The 20,082-nt window shown below is 43.9% G+C and overlaps 1 protein-coding gene across 8 annotated transcripts; it reads right to left on the reverse strand.

The window, feature by feature from the left end:
• Nucleotides 1-4,305: 4,305 nt before the first annotated feature.
• On the reverse strand, nucleotides 4,306-18,954 carry ZBTB24 (zinc finger and BTB domain containing 24). Of its 8 annotated transcripts, none has more exons than XM_047859946.1 (8): nucleotides 18,791-18,954; nucleotides 18,332-18,385; nucleotides 17,165-18,135; nucleotides 13,965-14,132; nucleotides 13,404-13,487; nucleotides 12,628-12,711; nucleotides 9,002-9,083; nucleotides 4,306-7,899 (listed from the first exon to the last, which is right to left on the reverse strand). In XM_047859946.1, the coding sequence occupies exons 3-8, from the start codon at nucleotides 18,105-18,107 to the stop codon at nucleotides 7,182-7,184; spliced, it is 2,079 nt and encodes a 692-aa protein (XP_047715902.1). In that variant the 5' UTR covers nucleotides 18,108-18,135; nucleotides 18,332-18,385; nucleotides 18,791-18,954; the 3' UTR covers nucleotides 4,306-7,181. The 8 variants fall into 8 exon arrangements, 4 of the variants coding, with proteins under 4 accessions (XP_047715902.1, XP_047715901.1, XP_047715904.1 ...); XM_047859945.1 differs by having other exon boundaries at nucleotides 18,332-18,513; XM_047859948.1 differs by having other exon boundaries at nucleotides 18,757-18,954.
• Nucleotides 18,955-20,082: the final 1,128 nt, after the last annotated feature.

Here is a 20,082-nt window from a genome sequence, read left to right on the forward strand (position 1 = left end):
AACTAGGGCAGCCTCCCAGCCGGGCCCTTCCTAGCTCTTGAGTATGACTCGTTATTTGGCTTGAAATGAATGTGCCAAAAATTAGACACACCCATATTTAAATACACAGTGTAAAAAGTATTCTTAAGTCCACTATAAATGGGTTACCAGGCTTTTAGAACTGTCCCATGTCCCTTTTATTAGCAGATGGTAAAAAACTGGTCGCTCCAACTTAGTGTATTTGCAAAGGCCCCACAGGATCTAGCCCTTAATTCAATGACTTTGCTGTTGCAGCCAGAAAGGATTATGTGGCCCTCTGAATGATAAATGGTAAAATTTGTCTTTAAAAGATCACAGAACAATAATGACTCCAATGCTGAAAATCTGCTGACTCGGAGTTTCACTTTCTGCTAATTAAAGATACACACTGGAGCATAAAGCAGTGGGTAATATACTTACTGATCTGTAATCCAGAAGCTCTGGTCAGATTCCAGCTTTGCTTCACCAGCTTAGTGTGACCTTGAAAAAGTCACCAACCACCATGCTTCAGCCTTATCATTTCTAAATGAAGGCAGTTTAATTACTCAACCTCCTCGGCTCATTTCAATTCTAAAATGTTGGTGACCCTAAGAAATGTACAGAGACTAGAAGGCCCAGACTCCAAGCCATGAAGACAGGATCTCTTTCCTCTAATCCGTATCATGTTCTGTGTCCCAGCAGTGCCTTCCCTCACACTGTAGGTGATGTACCTCAGCCACCTTGTAATATGACCTTGTACCTATAGGTCTGTGAGGTCACACAACACACCCACGGTCCTGGGCCGGGAGCTATGGCTGCAGTGTGACAGGCAGACACATTTCCTGATATAAACATAATTATGAACTGGGTGCAAAGTGTAGAGTGCTGTGAACAGATATGACAGGGTGGCTTGATTGAAATTAGAGTCAGGGAAGGTCTCCCTGAGGAAGTGACACACTGAATTCAGACAGCTGAGCAGACATCACAGTAGGTGCAGAAACCTTTCAAGGCCTGAGAAACCACCCGCCTCCAGCTTTTAAGGCAGGAAATTGGTGAATGTTTGGGGAACAACAAGGGAGACAGTGGCTAGAAGCGAGAATGGGGAAGAGGCCCAAGAGGAAGCTGCATCTCAGATTTTATTCTGAGTGCAGTGGGAAACTGCAGGAGGATTTGAAGCAGAGACATGATCATATTTGCCTTAATAACACAATATCCATTCATTGACCGAGACGCTGCTAAAGGCACAATGGTAAGCCCAAATAGATCACCACCACTCCCAGTGGAGAAAGCGGTGGAGGGGGAGGAGCAGAAAGAGTCAGTTAGGCCGTGGCAGGAACCCAGGCAAGAGGATGGGACGGTACAACAGGGGGGATGGGAGCAGTGGATGGATTCAAAACCGTTTGAGGCAAAACTGACTTATGTGGGGATGGCTGGGGCATATAGCAGGAGACGAGGGCCCTGTCAAGAATGGCTTCCGGCTTTCTCTCTCAGCTGACAAGAGTGACTGAACCGCATATTTGGGTCCCTCATTCATTTCTACTCTTCCTTGCAAACTTGATTCCTCTATATGCTGCTTTCTCTTCCGGTACGGTCTCCAGAGGGGAAAACATGCTGATTTTATACACCAAGATAACACAGGGGACAAAGGTTAAAAATACAAACAGGCTCAGGATTAAATATTTTCCTGTGTTTTTGTTAATGAGCACTTTTATACTTCAAACACTAAGATTATAGATAAAACTTGTCCAGAAGCCATTTAATCATGAGAGGGAGATTTAAAAAATGTGGAGTTTTAACTCCAATTTAGCCTAAGAGAAGCTTCAGTTTAACCCTGCATCCAACAAGGATAAAAGCAACATGAACTAAGACCAAAAGTCAAACTATTCTTTAGGAGTATCTTCAAATCTGTATTTTAAATGATCCAGTGGACATGAAGATATTAATCTATGGATACTAAAATTCAAAATAAATGATAAATCCATACTCTGAGACCAACAAAGTTAGTTCCCTGACTTGACCCTGGCTCCGATTTTTCCCTTTCTTTCAGATGTTAAAAAAAAAAAAGGCTATGATCTCTTGCTAATGTTACCTAAAATGTGTTCAAGTTCCTACATTTTGTGTTGAAAGTATGACTGACCTTTAGTTTAAAAGCTCTCCCAGTGTGGTACCTTTCACGTGAAAATGATTCTAAATATAGTGTGTGTATGTGTATATACATGTACATACTTAGTATGTGTATGTATATATTATATATATATATATATATTATAGCCAACAAAAGTGTTTGTTGCTTAATTACATGCAAAAAATTTGAAAGTTACATCATCTATCACAGTGACATTCCTGTTTCTTTTAGAGGTCATTCCTTGACACCTGATGTTTACAAAAGGCAAGGGGAATTTTTAGAGGTCACTCCAAGCCTGCTGTTTACAAAAGTGAAACCAAGAGTTTTCTTTCAATGTTTAAGAATTTAGGCTTATTTTAGGAGCCCCTGGGTGGCTCAGTCAGTTAAACGTCTGACTCTTAATTTTGGCTCAGATCATGATCTCATGAGACTGAGCCCTATGTTGGCTTCTGTGCTGACAGTGCAGAGCCTGCTTGGGATTCCCTCTCCCCCATTTTCTGTCCCTCCCCGACTTGTGTGCATGTGGTCTCTCAAAATAAGTAAACATTAAAAAAAAATTTAGTCTTAATTTAGTCTGAAAAGTGAGGGTGATAACTCACCTCAATACTTAACAAATAAGGGTAGCAAAAAGTCAAACAAGTCCGCCCTACACATAAACTATCCTTAGTCAGGAGTTCGAAAAAAGGACTCACGGAGGCTCATGTTAGTTAAGACATTTTCACATCAGCAGTAACTTTCATGGACTTGGTAAATTTCTATTAAGTTTTTAAACCAATAGTGGTAAAATACTAATATAAGTATTAATGTGGTAGTCGTTTCTATAGGAGAAAGACTATACACCTTTTACAATTATTGTTTTATGCAAAATGTCTGATCGTGCTAAAACGTCAGACACAGATCAATTTTTAAGTAAGTTCTACACCCATCCTGGGGCTTGACCTCATAGACCCCAAGATCGGGAGTCGTATGCTCTATCGACTGAGCCTGCCAGGGGCCCCAGATCCTCAATTTTAGCCAAAACCCTTCCATTACATCAAGCAGATCGTACGTGAAGAGAAATTCAGCTTCAATTTCAAAAGACTGGTGATAGTTAAGCCCATCTGGCGGAAGCAGCGTAGTGCTGTGCAGCAGTTCTGGCTTTCCCAATTACTGTGTGACCATGGGCAATGGACTTCATCTATTAGGGCCTCTATGTTCTCATCTGTAAAATAGGCATAGTAATATTACTTAGCTCATACAAATGTCATGAAGATTAAGTAAAATAGGAATGTTGCTTCAGATAGGCGATAGGTGCATCCCAGACACTGCTCATTCCAGGTGCCAATTATTTTGGGCTGAATTGTGTCCCCCCACCAAATTCACGTGGATGGCCTAACCCCCAGTACCTCAGAACGTGACTGTGTGGGAATAGGGCCTTTAATGAGGCAACTAAGTGAAAATGTGGTCATTAGGATTAGGGTGGGCTCTAATCCAACACTGACTGGTGTCCTTGTAAGATTAGGACAAAACACACAGAGGGAAGACCATGCAAAGACAGGGAGGAAAAGATAGTCAGGAGGCCTCAGAAGAAACCAACCCTGCCCACACCTTGATCTTGGACTTTTAGCCTCCAGAACTGAGAAAATAGATCTCTGTTGCTTTAAGCACCCAGTCCGTAGTATTTGTTATGGCAGCCCCAGCAAGCAAATATGCCAGTCCTGGCCCGAGGGCACTGGAGTCCCCTAATTGCAGGGTGCTGCATAAATCCTACTTTGTGAGCCACGACACAAAAGAACGTTGAGGAGCACCAAGGTACAGACCTAAGACACTTGGCTTCAGTCCTGGCCTATAGTATAAAGACTCAGTATGTGGCAGATATTATCCAATTCATGAAAACCTAGATGTAAGCATCTATAACGGGAATATCACTATATTCTTCAGCATTATGTGACTGGTTGCTCACAGTTCCTAAACACAGGGAACTGACTGCAGAAAACAGTAGAGGTAGAAAAATGTTCAAGAAGCAGACACAAGCACATGTGTAAATAACTGATTTTGATGGCAGGAGCTCAAGTCTTCCCAAAGCTAGCCCTCTAACTCAGAGAAAACCAGAGACTCACTTCTGAAAGCGATAAGGTGCATCTCAGTAACCCAAAGCATAATGTTCTACTTCCTAAGAAGTACACTTTGTATTTCCGCACTTCTTAAAACAATTTTAAAAACTGTACAAGTTTAATACAAAATAAGTTGTGAAACACAGCCAAAAATTTCTCAAACACGTAAGAGACATTTTTACGTGCATGACATTTCCTTTGGATACAGAGTCACTGAACTTTAGAATTTGGGATTTCAGAGGGCAGAAGGTGTTTTTGGGACACAAAAGAGAAGCTAGATTTATAAAGCTATCATTTTCTTCTTTCCCTCTGACAGACAGGCAAATAAACCAGAACTCTTCCGGAAGATATTTTTATGGCTGAAACTGGCTCTCAAGTTAGAAGCAGGCAGGCCTGTGCCATGCAGAACAGGAGCCACCAGCCACACGTGGCTGTCAAGAACTTGTATTATGGTGGGGCGCCTGGGTGGCTCAGTTGGTTAAGCGTCCGACTTCGTTCAGGTCATGATCTTACAGTTTGGGAGTTTGAGCCCCACGTCGGTCTCTGTGCTGACAGCTCGGAGCCCGGACCCTGCTTCAGATTCTGTGTCCCCCTCTCTCTCTCTGCCCCTTACCCGCTCACACTCTGTCTCTGTCTCTCAAAAATAAATAAAGATTTAAAAAAAAAAAAAAACTTGTAATATGGCTAGTGTGACTAAGGAACCGGTGGTGGGCTTTTTGTTGTTTTTTTAGTAATCTCTAATGCCTAGTGTGGGGCCTGAACTCATGACCCCTGAGATCAAGAGTCGTATGCTCTTCTGACTGAGCCAGCCAGGCACCCCAGATCTTAATATAAATTTAACTGATAATCATTTCAGTTATTGAAAAAAAATTCAGTGTGCAACTACTTGTATGTCAATCTAGGTTTTCAACTGTAAATTGCATGAATTCTAAATACAGGTCAAGTATGTCCAAAGAATATTAGCATTCAAATTGAGTGTATACTAGATTTTGAAGACTTAGTATGCAAAAAGGAATAAAAAAATATTAATACGTTTTTATACTGAATACAGGTTGAAATATTTGGAAAATGTAGTATTAAATAATTTTACTCAAATCAATTTTCACCTTTTTGTTTTTAATGTGGCTACTAGAAAATTTTAAACTACATGAAGCCCACATTGTATTTCTCCTAGTGCAGAGGTAGACTGTCGTAAAGCTAGTTAAACTTGACTTATGTGACTGTATTTCCTGAATAAATTCTCTAGCTCTCCAGAGTGAGTAGCTAAAAATTCATTTATATTAATACTCTGTATCTCAAGAAACTGTGGGCCAGTAAGCTTTGAAAAACTGGCAAAAACTTTGCATTTTAAGAGTAAGATTGAAGTAGTTTAAATGACTAAGAATTTGAAATAATATTTAGGTCATAACTGTATTTGTAAAAATTACTATCTTGGCTCTAGTCAGGCCTGACTTGAACATTACTTGATTGATATACATAAGATATATATCATTTTAGAAATTTTGTGAATTATATATACTAAAATATAGTTTGGCAAATACGTTTAAAAAAAAAAAAGCTTTTATCTTCTCTCAAACCTGAAGAATTCCATTATTTTAACCTCCAAAAAAACGTTCTTGACTCAGGCGGAAATCAAAGATGTCTACAGAGAGAAAATAAGTAACTGATGTAATGATCCTGTTAATTTTAGGGTAGATTACCCCTACGCTCCACCAGCATTATGTTAACTTAGATTAGTGCCCATTTTCTTCTCTCCAAAATCTGCTATCAGTTTACTTAAGAGAAAGCAATCAAAGTCTCCAATAAAGTACACTGGGCTTGAAAACCTAACCCAAACATAACTTCAACTTTTGACAATTATTTAAAACTGTACAACAATTACAGATTGGCTACTATGGTTTGGAGGCTCAAATTATTTTTAAAAGTAGAAGATATTTACTTTTTAAAATGATGCGTCCATTTTATGAGATTTAACCTACTTTGCAATAAAAGTAGACTATAAGGTCCCATCTTCAGAAAGTTATCAGACATAATACACAGATCATTTTCAGGATCAATTAGAATTCAGGAGAGTATATTTGATACTTAAAATACACTGAATACAATTTTATATTCCAGGATAACTGAGAAAGCTTTAACTTCATCAGAAAGAACAATTATCACTGCTGACAAAAATTTGTAATTTATGGGTTGAATGTCTTGATCCGTTTCACTCTTTAATTAGACTTTTAAATTAAATTTTCAATAACCTTCTTTTAAAAAAATATGTAAATCCCCTCAAAAATATGTAAATCCATGTTTCTCAGAAAAATTGAGTTCAGAATTTTTAAAATAATCCTGTACTTTTTGGTTTTCTTGTTATATTCATTTTGATTTAAAATAGACTTTTAGTTTATATGTCTCTGAATCTACCTCAAACCTGACACGAAGAGCCCACCGTACCACAGAGATTAAATGTTGAGTTACTCTGTTTTAGGGGATTAGAGAGTATTAAAAGGACAGATTCTCCAAAGTTGTTATCTGTATTCAGCCCTGACTTGTCTTATAGAAGCAACCAGGTTGCCTAAGAGAAATAAAGAAGAAACCACTCTACCCAATTCAACCAACATATGACTTCCTTTTTTCTAAAAAATATAAGTGGAAAGGTCACAAGGCCATAAGCTGTGGCCATGGACATTCAAGACTTAGAGAAGTCTAAATCAATGCCCCCAAATAAAAATCATCCAAGACCTTAAGAGATTTGGATGAAAATGAAAACCATTCATCAATAATGAATGCTAAATCCAAATCTGGACTACATACAAGATACGACACACACGTCTTGTTGCCTGGATGGAAAGCATCAGAACTAGCAGCTAGCCATCACACCTCTGGAAAGACTTGTGAGTGCTTCAGAAAGCCTGCCTTCCGGCACAGTTACAGCTGGCTCACTGGGAGGAGACCAATCGATCACACACGTTTACAGGTCAGCTCTGCTCCTGGCTAAGTGGTGGGGGTGGGGGCACATGGTGGGTGGGTGTCGGGGGAGCAGGCTCCGTCAGCTGCAGGTGTTGAGCCGGATCTGAAGCACTTGCTAAATGGAGCTCCCCTGTTTGCTCTTGATGGGCGTGAAGATGTTCCAGGGTTTCCTTGGAGAGTGTGATTACATGCACTGGCTCGGTCTGTGCGGGTTCCATCTGGCTTTCGATCATATTGAGGCTCTGAATGTGTTCTGTTTGCTCCTGTTGGGCTGAAAGAATTAAATTCTGCAGTTGTTCTGGCTGCTGCGTGAGCAGGGTGAGATTAGCGGCCTGGTCCGCGGTCATGTTCTGAGAACTCTCTGCTGTGACAATGCTGATTCCTTGGCTAGGACCAGGCATGAAATTGATGTTATGTACAGAATTGGTTACAAGAAGCTGAATTTCTTGCTCTCCAGATGCAGACAGTTGATAGGGCTGCAGCTGAAGAATATTCCTGACCTCTTCAGTGTTATTATTGCCAGAAACGCTGCTGGCATCTGATGCAGGTTTCTCTTTGCTATGGATTTTCAAGTGAGCCTTCAAGTTGTCTAAGCGAGCAAACTGTAAGTTACACTCAGGGCAGGAGAAGGGCTTTTTGCCTGTGTGCAGAATGCAGTGTCTCCTCTTGGCACTGGAGTCAGAGAAGGATTTGCCACATATGCCACAGGAGTATGGCTTTTCTCCTCTATAAGAAAATACACGTTTTATCTTAAAAACAGATTTGCTACTTCCTGATCATTTAGGGAGAAGAAGAATAGAGGAAAAATTAACTTGACTGGGAGTCATAAGTCATGGGTTCTTCTACTAACTTAAGGAGTCACAGCAAGTCCCAACTTTCATGGGTTTTAGTTTCTAATCCTAAAAGAAAAAGAAAAGGCGGGGATGGTATCTGAGTAAGGGTGGTGGATGGGGCTGGGCTAGATGTGATAAAATTTTATGATTCCATAGTCTATATTTCAGATAAGAAAGCAAATATTTACATATCACACAGAAAGTTCCTTTTTGGTTTTAGTTCTCATTGCAAACTTTATTTCTTTTTTAAAGATTTTAATTTTAAGTAATTTTCACACCCTATATGGGGCTCGAACTCACGACCCCAAGATCAAGAGTCGCGTGCTACACTGACTGAGCAAACCAGGCACCCCCTCATTGCCAACTTTCGGACTCTTGTGGCCAATTAAGTATACATGATGGACTTCAATATTAAACACTTGAGTAACCCTTAATTATTTGCCTTAGAAGGACTATTAAATTGGGGCGCCTGGGTGGCTCAGTCGGTTAAGCGTCCTACTTCGGCTCAGGTCATGATCTCGAGGTTCCCAGGCTCTGTGATGACAGCTGAGAGCCGGGCGCCCACTTCGGATCCTGTGTCTCCTTCTCCCTGTGCCCCCTCACCCACTCGTGCTCTCTCTCTCTCGAAAATAAACATATTTTAAAAAAAGTATTAAATCAAATCTAGAAGCTATGTGAACAAAAACATTTATTCGGAAACATTAAATTTAATATTTATTTTTGACTGAAGAACTTAAGCTTTGGATCAGTCCCCAGCCGAAAAATAAAAATTCAAGAAATGAAATCAATCATGTAAACTTTTGCTGGCCAGAGCCAGTTTTCCTGATTTTGCTTAAGTGGGGAACTGCTTTATTGAAAAGATAACTGTAAACTACACAAAAACTTCTACCCGTGTAATAATTAGGGAAAAGGACTGTATAGGTAACATGTCACCCAACTGAATGCCAGGGTTGAATGAGGACTCCCATACGACAAAAATACCTGCAAATCTTTACCTGTGGATTCTGATATGGGTCTGAAGAGAACTCTTTGCTGTGAAAGATTTGCCACAGATTTCACAAGTAAATGGCTTCTCACCTAAGAAAGGGAAAACATTTAGAAATACACATCCAACATAAAGGAAAAAGGAATAATCACCCCACAGTTCACAGTATAAAAAACAAAAGGGAACAGCACTTGACTCCTCAGTGAGTACAAATGAATTTAAGCCCTTTCCAAGCACCTGTTGTGTACCCAAGCACTGAGTGCTAAGTACCAAGAGGATGCAGAGAAAGTGTAAGATATGGTTCCTTCCCTTACAAAGGGAAACAAGGAGATACATGATTATACGCAGAAAACAAAAGGACACACACCATTTACTCCTGTAGGTCCACCCTGAGATAACGCACAACTGTCACACTTTCCTGCTCGGTGAGGTAGCCCTCCTGACACCTCCCCAAGGACCCCGGGGCACTAGGGTGACTCATGTATTATTGACATCTCTATCTACCTTCCAGTGTATTCAGAATCTGACCACCTGTAACACCTCCACTGCCACCCCTGGTCCAGGCCCACCGTCTCTGCGGCAGCCTCACAGGTCTCCCCACTTCTGCTCTAGCTTCCCTGCTGCCCACAGTAAGTGCTGCGACCACGGTGACCCTGCAGGCAGTCAGATCATTTCACACTTCTGCTGCAAACACTCCAAAGGCTCCCTGCTCCCACCCAGAGATAAAAGCCAAAGCCCCAAGCCTACGAGGCATCGCAGATCTGTCCGCCCACACCAGTCCTCGCTCTAAACTTTTCTGACCTCACCGGGCACTCCCCCTTTGCTCGCTGCTCAGCAGCCCGGACACGCTGGAGAGTCACTGGACACCACACCCTGAGCGAGTGGGCTCCACAGGGGACTCCTGCTCCCACCAGTCATCCCCCAGCACAGCTCCCCTCGGGGACTCCCTCACCCTCTGCACTGCCTCCAAGTCCCTGCTCAAACGTCACTTTACCAGCGAGGAGGCCTCCTCACCACCGAAAGCCCTGTCCCCCACCCCTAATACTCCTTAGTCCCCTTCTCCGAACCCATTTTCTCATGATGCTATCCCCACCTCACACACTGTACTTGTTATTTATCACCTGTCTCCCCCGTTCTTAGGAGAAGAATTTGTGGGCTTGTCCACTCCTAGTACCCCAATGCCTAGAATTGGGCCTGGCACGCTGTTCCAGAAATCCCTGATGAATGAATGAACTGCACAGGATGCAAACGAAGGCCCACACATGACTGCTGCAGACTCCATGAGGAATTCACAACGCTTCAAAAGCATTCATGCAGTGTTAGCCTGTATGCTGCACATACTACCGACAGACTGTCCCATCCTCCAGAAACAAAATTAAGTGATCCTAACGCAGGCAAGGGAACTGAGTTTAAAGAAAAGAAAGAACAAAATCCCACTGAAGTAGGTAGCAGCAAGGGATGGGGGCAACCTGGAGTGCAGCCAGGCAGCTTCCCTTCTACAGCATTTACTGGAAGACGCATGCTACGCATCTCTTCGAGCTCCATCTGGGCAGAGGACACTGGCGCCAGCTTGGGTCAATCTGCATCTTTGCATGATCAACTCCCACCACTCCAAAGGTGAAAGCCAGGCCACTGCCATTATCTTTCCATAGCTTCTCAAGGTCCCACCCTGTTCCCAGTTTGTTTCCAGATTCCAAGACTGACTACCTGCTTGTCAAGTTCTGTGTGGGAAACATTAACAATGTTCACATTACCATTTGATGCTATCTGGGTTTATGACATCTCAGAAAGTCTTTCTGTTGACATATGTTTTAAACAATGGAAATTCTTTCCAGGAACATAGTCCTTCAGAATACATCTGGACTGGACCACCTGGACCACATCCACTGCTACCACACGTTGCAAGCCCCTGATTAGTACAACAGCCTCCTAATGGGTCTCTCCACCCTTGTCTCACCTCACCCCACAGAGAAGCCAGAATGATCCTATTAAAATTCTAAGGCACCTCCTATCACTGCTCTTGTTAGTCCTCTGGCTCAGAATAAAACCCAGTCTTCACTGTGGCCTCCAACATTCTGAAGCCTGAGTGCACATACCAGAATCACCAAGGAAACTTTCACAAATACTTTCAAGGCTCTACCCCAGGTCAGTTCAGTCAGAATCTCTGGGGTGGGGACCAGGCTTTTTCTCTTTTAAAGCTTCTCAGGTGACTGAAGTATGCAGCTATGCCGAGGAACCCTGTGTTATACAAACTCCAGTCACCTCTGCTTTCCACCTACCCGAGCCCTCCTACCTCTACTGCCCTGGCTTAGCCTCAGTCACAACGGCCTCCTGGTATTTCTCTGGCAAGTCGGAAACTCTTGTGTTTCAGGGCTTTGCACCTGCTGTTCCCCCTGCCTGGGATGCTCTTCTCCTGGACAGCGACAATGACTGGCTCACTCCCCATAGCATTCAAAACAAAATTTTTTTTCTTTTAAGCTTATTTATTTAAACAGTCTCTACACCTAATGGGGGTCTTGAACTCATGACCTTGAGATCAAGAGCCGCATGCTCTACTGGGGCTCATCAGTGAGGCCTTCCCACACAAGTCCCCATGTAAAAGGGCAGCTCACCTTCCCACATCCTGCCCCCTTACCCAGTATTTAGTTCTTCACAGCACTGACCCCCACCTAACATGTTATATAGTCATTTGTTCTTTGTCTTCCTTGGTCAAATGGTAGCCCCTCAACAGCAGGGGCTCTGGCCACCTCATTCACTGTTGTATCCTCACGACCTAGGTAGAGCGGTGCCTGGTACCCAGTAATTGTTCTGTAAATATGTGTTAAACGAGCGAATTAAACTTCACAGAACCTGTTCACGATAATATCTATTGAAAGAATGTATGGAGGGGCGCCTGGGTGGCTCAGTTGGTTAAGTGTCCAACTTCAGCTCAGGTCATGATCTCGCAGCTTGTGAGTTTAAGCTCCGAATCAGGCTCTGTGCTGCGAGCTCAGAGCCTAGAGCCTGCTTCAGAATTTGTGCCTCCCTATCGCTCTGCCCCTCTCCCACTCACGTTTTGTCTCTCTCTCCTTCAAAAATAAATAAACGTTAAAAAAAAAAATGTATAGAGCTCCATTTTCACAGAATGCCTACCCTATGAGACATTTATTTTAAGAAAACAAGTTAAGGAGAAAAACTTTGTGTTTGAAGAAGAAAATGTCCAAAGCAGCATAAACCAATCTGATATACCTGCCCTGATCAATCCTGCCTCCTCTTTATCCCTGGAACAGATTTTCCTGGAGGTGGCGATGCTTGTGTTATAACCACTGGTACTGGGCAGGAAATGGGAGACCCCCATGCCTATGCTACCCTTGTGTTTGTTTCATTTTGTTTCCTTTTCTAAAAACAACGATCACCATCTCCCACGATGAACTACACTAAGACTGAAACACAACCAAACTCAGACTTGTAAGCCATCTCTAAGTTGCTGAGCTATTAGAGAAGGGATCTCCCCACAGAATGGTGTAGACAGCCTTCCACCTTGATCTCATAAAATCACCATCCAATTTATAATAAATGGAGCCTGAGGAGGACTCGACCTCACTCTTCTAAAACCATGAAGTGTACCAGAAAGGAGGGACGAGATGGTAGTTTTACCTGTGTGTGTCCGTAGATGTTTCTTTAGCTGAGACACATCCATGAATTTGCGATGGCAGTGGTTGCATTCCGGTAATGAGTGGCCTTGTCGCAACAATAAAAAAAGTGTCAGTGCATGTATGCGCTCTCTCCCTGCATTTCTTCAGTGATTTGTGTTAAAGCACTTCCCTGAAAAATAATCACTTTAAATATGGTACTTTAATAACACAACAGTAATTTTATTAATTTGGTAACAGTTAATATTTTCCTATGCACCTCAACACACTGCTTGGGAGAGCTGGGACTCTTCCAACCTCCCTAAACATAATCTCCTTCTTCCCTTGAAGCACTGGTGTGACTGTGGCCAACTGGTCTCAAATGTCACTCCCAACCCCTCATTTATTTCTTATCACTTGGCAGGAGAGGAAAAAAAGACAATGGACAGAGCTAGGTGGGAGAAGGCCTGGACGGACAGCTATGGGGTAAAGATACTTCTGTCTAGGCACCATTAAAAACAGTCAACTGGCACCCTCTTAGGCAAGTTGCACTTCTGAAAGATGCCAATTCTGCTGGGTTTCTGTGTGTGGTACCAAAAGTGTAGTACAAAATTTTTAAATATAAATCCCAAGGTAGTGGAGAAGAACACAAGGAAAAGACAACTAATTTAGATCTTTTTAAGATTCTTTCCTTACATGCTAATTTATCTTCCACAATATGACCCTAGTGTTTCAGAAGTAATTTGTATTTGCTTTTCTCCCCATCAATCCAAATCCAAATTTTCTCTCACTTTACTGTACCTGTGTGAACTCGATAATGGCTCTTTAGTTGTCTTTTCTGGCTAAAATATTTGCCACACTGATCACAGGTGAAAGACTTCTGTCCTGCCAAATAAAAAAATAAAGACACTAAAACACACAAAAACTGGAAAGAACTAGAATGTTCACTGATAAAGTAAGTAACACAGTGGGCCCAGGTTCCCATTTTCTATGAATGATTTGGGTTTGCCTACAAACCCAAATGCCTTCAGAGTCCACCAGAGTAACATAAACGTGCAAAGGTATGTAAGGCAGTAGGGAGTGGTGGAGACTGGGGTAAAGGTGGACCGCTCAAGTGTCCCCCCAAATCACCAAATTCTTAAACAAATGTCTGCACATTGAGCTCCCGAGAGCCGGTTTATAAGCCCTAGTTTTAAGACTCAATGCTGTGAATTCTAACCTACAGTCTGGCAAAGGCACAATTCTGCCGTTCAATGACACCAGGTGGGAAGTGACATCAGGCTGAGAAAAGCCCCTTTTGATCGCGGGTAGCGCCCACCCCAGAACCCGGTGGCAGGTGGCCCCTGGTGCTTCCCCAGCTACCTGAATGCAGACTCATGTGCTCCAGCAGGGAGTGCTTGGTGGTGAGAGCCTTGCTGCACACCGTGCAGGTGTAGGGTCGTTCGCCAGTGTGCATCCGGGTGTGGACCTGCAGGGAGTGCTTCTGGGCAAAGCCTTTTCCACACTCATTACATTTGAAAGGCCGCTCCCCTGGAGTTAAGAGCCCCAGAAACACAGTGTAAGCAAGAATATGCACATCTTTCTGTTTCCTACTAAATTAAAATGACAATAAAGGGATTTCTCTTCATAGCATACATCCACAAGGCCCAGCACTGGAGAGAAAACAGCAGCAATAAAATCTGGCAAGCTGGAACAGATGAATCCGATGCCAGCAGTGAGAAGGGCTGAGACGGAACCTAAGACACAGCCTTCACAATGCTCAGGAATTGTCAGCCCCTGTTACCTCTGAAGATGGGGGTGGAGATCAATGACAGTCTGTTTCGAAGGTAGTTAGACCCCCCCAGAAGACTGGCCAGCTCCCCAACAAGCCCGGAGACTGTTCTCTGAAGAGGGTAAAACAGTCTCTGCACTGTGGGTCTCCAGGCACAGTGGAAGGGGACTGTCCCAGGGACAGCAAGTCCAAGTTTACTTTTGAAGTGATGAGACTATAACCGGCCTTCTTCCCTGCTCCTGCTCTAGACACTGGCGGGAAGCCTGGGAGGGTGGACTGTTTTCTTCTGGAATGTGGCAGGCCGGGGTAGGGGGGCTGCAGATGCCAGGTGTCAGTGAGGAGGTGGGGTGCAGCCACACCACCCCCAGTGAGGCCGTCGTCTACAGGCCCTCTCCATACCCATGGGAACTTTCAGTCAACCGTTCCAACATAAGATTAAATATGATTTTTAATTAATTAATTTTATTTATTTATTTTTGAGAGAGAGAGACAGAGAGTGCCAGCAGAGGAAGGGCAGAGAGAGGGGGGCGGGGAGAGAGAGAATCCCAAGCAGGCTCCACACTGTCAGTGCCGAGCCTGACTCGGGGGCTCAAACTCATGAACTATGAGATCGCGACCTAAGCCGAAACCAAGGGTCGGATGCTTAACAGACTGAGCCACCCACGCACCCCAAATATGATTTTTAAAAAACCACCATTCAAGGAAGGCTTTTAGTAGTTGAAACAGATACCAAAACAAGTAAGAAAAAAAAAAAAGCAATTTGCAAAAAACAGAAGTTGCCCAAGGGGAAGAAAACATTAAAAACTAACAAAGAAGAGACTGCTGTTATTAACGTGCTCGCCATGAACCAAAAAGAGGATTCACAATAATTTTTAAAAAAGGGGCACCTGGGTGGCTCAGTCGGTTAAGAATCCGACCTCGGCTCAGGTCATGATCTCGCAGTTCACAGGTTCGAGCCCAGCCCTGGGCTCTGTGCTGACAGCTGGGAGCCTGGAGCCTGCTTTGGATTCTGTGTCTCCCTCACTCTCTGCCCCTCCCTCACTAGCACTGTCTCTCTCTCAAAAATAAACAAACGTTAAAAATTTAAAAAAAAGAATCTAGAGAATAAAAAAGGGCTTCTAGAGGTAAAACAGTGAGAGTAGAAATAAATCTTTAAGTGTTGAAAGATAAAGGGGAAAGTAGAAAGTAGAGCCAATAGTGATGGGAAATAGGAGATAAGGACATGGGAGGATGGGTCTGGAGGTTCAACATCCAGATAGCAGGGAGTTCCAGAAAGAGAGAGCATAGAAAACCAACAGAAGAAATCATCCCTGAGATACTTTCCAAAAATTTTCTGGAACTGAAAGACAGAGTCTCCAACCCGTGTGGATCTGCTATTAGCCACCAAAATGGATGAAAACAGACCCACACTAAAGTGATTCACTGCAAAATTTGAGAACACTGGGTGCAAGAGGGGACATACTACATGCTGTTTTCCTTAACAAATCTTACAGAACTACTTAACTATTTAAACCATACTGTTACAGTTCAACAAATATTTCCCAAATGTCTACTTTGTTTAAAGAACCAGAATTCAAGGTTGTCAATCTATCCTTCGAACCAAAGCTCCAATTAAATCAGAAGCTCTGGGGCTGGTGCCCAGTTGCTGGTAGTTTTAGAAGCTCCCTAGGTGATTCTAATGTGTGGCCAGGGAGCACCTGGGTGCCTCAGCTGGTTAAGCGTCCAACTTTGGCCTAGGTCAGGATCTTGCCGTTCCAGAGTTCGAGCCCCGCATAGGGCTCTGTGCTGACCAACTCAGAGCCTGGAACCTGTTTCAGATTCTGTCTCCATCTCTCTCTGCCCCTCCCCCACTCACATTGTGTGTGTGTGTGTGTGTGTGTGTGTGTGTGTGTGTGTGTGTGTGTGTCTGTCTGTCTCTCTCTCTCTCAAAAATAAACATTAAAAAAAAAATTTTAATGTGTGGCCGGGGTGAGAACCATGGGGCTAGATGCTGCTGGGTCAGATGACAGCAAGCTGAGGGATGAGAGGAGACTTAACTACTAGTCCCTATACTTAAGCTTACAATTAGGTTTAGGGGTTATTTAACTGGTAACTACAGCCCGACCCAAAAGAGAGTTAAGTGTGTAAGAGAGGACTCAAAGGAGGAAGGGATTTCTGCCAGGGCTGCACTGTCCAATATGGTACCATTTAAATTAACTAAAAAATTCAGTTCCTCAGTCACACTCACTACACGTCAAAATCACATGTAGCTAGTGGCCACCATATTGGACAATGCAAATACAGAACGTTTTTTCCATCCTCACAAAAGGGTCTATTGGCCAGAGCTCGGTTAGAGGGACCAAACAGGAGAAGACATTCACAGCTAGATGGCTGAGTGAGAAAGCTGTCCAGACAGACCTGGGTAAAAGCACAGCCGTGGTCAAGATGAAAAATGTTCAAGACTCAGAAAGAAGAATAAATCTGGCTAGAGTGTGATACCTGGGCATGAAAGCCTTGAACCAACAACTCTAAGTAAGAGCAGGGTTCTACAATCAGGCTACCTGGGTTCAAATCCCAGCTCTGTCTCTACATGGATGACCTGGGCCCATTATTTCTAGGACTCGGTCTCTTCATCTGTACCATGGGGATAACATTCCCTACCTCATAGGACTGTCGTGAGAATTAAATGCAGTAACATGTATAAATGCCTTATTATAATGTCCATCACATAGAAGTTGCACAATAAATGAAAGCTATCATTATCATCATTACTCCCAAACACATTCCAGCAAGCTGCGAAAAGTATAATTACCCGTGTGGCTCCTCTGGTGGATTGCCAAAAAGTGATTGTACTTAAACACTTTGCCACAGTCCTTACAACAGGCCTCAGGGCCACCAGGGCGCTTTCTCCTTCCACAGACCCTTCTGGCTGAACTCTGGTCATCTTCGTCCCCAACAAGTTTGTAATCTTTAAGTTTGACGGACCTCCGAATCCTCCGCTTGCTGTACCGACTCTGGCTGTCCTGCCCGTCCTGGGTCTTGGGATCACAATTCTCATCTTTTTCAGCAGGCACTTCCTCCCCTCTCCCTGGCTCACAATCTTCTGTGTCTTTTGCTGGAATCTGTTCATTCAGTATACCGCTGTCTCCCTCTTTTACCACAAAGTTATGTCTATTTTGAACCGAATTGTTTACTCTCAGCTGTATTTCTTCCTCTGCAGGCAGCTGTGATTTCCCCTCCTGCAAACTGTTGACTTTTCTTGGCCTTCCCCGTTTCCGCTTTGGAGGATCATTTTTCTTATTAGAAATAACAACCACTGGGGCACCAGCAGTGCTCAAAGTCGTTGGCTTTGGGGAGCTATGATTATTTTGGAAATCCGTGTAAGCCTTTACCAGGTCATAGACTTTTAAGAACTGAGCGGTAGCCAGGACCTGTTCCGTACTCTTCTCACTGGCCTGGAGACAACCCGTGTAGATAAATTCCAGCAGCATACCAAACGTGTCAGCAACCATGCCTTCCAGCATATAAATGGACTGACCAATCTCCCCCTCTTCAGCAAACATCATGGAGAAGTATTCACTACTGGCAGCAAGTAAGGCTTTGTGAGCCCGGAAATGCACATTCTCCACGATTAAAGTGATGTCACAGAGAAAGCCTTTCTTCCGCTGATCCTCAAAACTGGCCAGAACAGTGTCACTGTGAGTGTCTGAGTGTACAACAAGCTGCCCAGAAGGCTCTGATGATGTTTCTGCCATTTTCTTTAGAAGCCAAGAAGCATAAAGCCTGAAATAAGAAAATAATGATTAAAAACGAGGAAGCATCATCTCACAAAGTTAATCCTAGCCCAAACAAACCTAGTATTCACTTCACATGGTTATCTGAATTTTACCATTTGCCACTTGCAGAAGGTGATTTAAAAAACAAAAAACAAACAAACAAAAAAAAACTTAGGTTGGAATTGTCATTCTTGTACTGTTACCTAGTTGGGTGAGTCTCCAAGATCCCTGTTGCCTCTCAGGGTCTGTTTTCTCCTCTGTAAAATGAAGGAACGGGAATCAACCATCTCTAAAGTCCTTCCCCAGCACCAACTTTCCATAGCTGCGCACACAATCAGAATGGGAACCACAGCGTCTCGATTTCACGCATTATTAAACACTGCGTCTGTGAAAACATATAAAAGGGGCCAAGAAAATGTACGAAATGAATTTGGGGGTAGCTGCAATGAAATAATAACCTAAGGCTCATCGGGCCTCGCTTCGGAAGCATAGGCACGGTGGGGCGAGCGGGCGATTCCTCGGAGACCCGGGCCCGCGGAGCGGTGAGCGGGACGCGGGGGAGGCCCCCCACTCCCGGCCCGGGGCCCCTCAGGCGGGACAGGGGAGCATACGGCTGGGCAGCACTCACCACGGCCCGGGACCGCGAGCTCGGGAGGACCTACCCGTCGGGGCGCCCGGCGGGGTCCGGATCGCGGCCGTCCCACCTGGCGGCCTGGATGGCGCACCCGTGCCAAGGCCACCCAGGCCCCCTACTCTGCAGAATCCGCCGCCGGGGTACCTGCGTCGTCCGGGCTTCTGTCCCTGCGCCGCCGCCGCCAACCCGGAAGCGCCGGCGCCGGGAGCCTGCGCGCGGACGCCGGACCACGTGGCCCGCGGAGGCGCCCGGGGCGGGGCTGCACCGCCCAGAGATCCCGGGCGGGTCCTGCGTTTGCGGTGAGTTGGGAGCGGAGGATGGGGCGTGGCGTTGTCATTCGGCAATTGCGGGAGTTTTATGTCATATTAGATATATCTCACCGACAGCTTAATCAGTTTTGTTTCTTCCCAGATGCCGAAGCTTGCGTTAAGGTCTCCAATACGTGAGGAGTGAATGAAATCGCCTTTACATTCAGTACCATTACCATCATTGTCATCGTGTAATGCTAATAGAATAATCATTATTATGTGCCTCTTAATTATTTTTCACATCTGTCTTTTCCTTTTCCATCCCACTTAGAATGCCTAGTCCAAGGGAGTGAAGAGAGGCGCCCTATCTAGTCAGATCTGAATACTGAGTAATCTTGGGCAGATTGCTTATCCTCTCAATCTTGTTTACCTTACCTGTAAAATGGAGATGTTAACACTGGTGTCAGCTAGGTTGGGTAGCTGTGGGGTAAACAAGATTAGGGAGGTAATGGATTTAGTGTCTGGTTTAATTCGTATCTATTATGATTAAAATGATCATTATCGCTACTCAGACTTTCATCATCTTTCTTCTATAGACTTTAAGGGCTTCTAACTAGTCTTAGTTGCGTGCTGTTCCCTCCAATACACAGAAGTAGGGAGATCTCATCAAGTGCAGATCACACCCAGAGACTGGAGGCATTCCCCTGATTAGAATCCACTGTGGCTCCCATGTACCCTCCTAATAAAGGCCAAGCTTCTTGACACCATCTACAAGCCCCAGCCAAATTCAGTCCCCTCCTACTTCTCTCTCCAACTATTTCAGCATTTTCACTCTCTCAGTCTAGGTTTCACCAATACCTAATTGCTTATACAGATCTTCCTCCACTTGCAATGGGGTGTTGTCATGATAAATCCATTGTAATTTGAAAATATGATAAATTAAAAATATCGTAAGTCATTTAATACACCTAATGTAATTGAACATCACAGCTTAGCCTAGCCGACCTTTTAACATGCTCACAACTCTTACATTGGCCCAGAGTTGAGCAAAATCCTCTAACACAAATCCTAT

Source organism: Prionailurus viverrinus, chromosome B2, assembly GCF_022837055.1.
Source record: "Prionailurus viverrinus isolate Anna chromosome B2, UM_Priviv_1.0, whole genome shotgun sequence".
Taxonomy (NCBI): domain Eukaryota; kingdom Metazoa; phylum Chordata; class Mammalia; order Carnivora; family Felidae; genus Prionailurus; species Prionailurus viverrinus.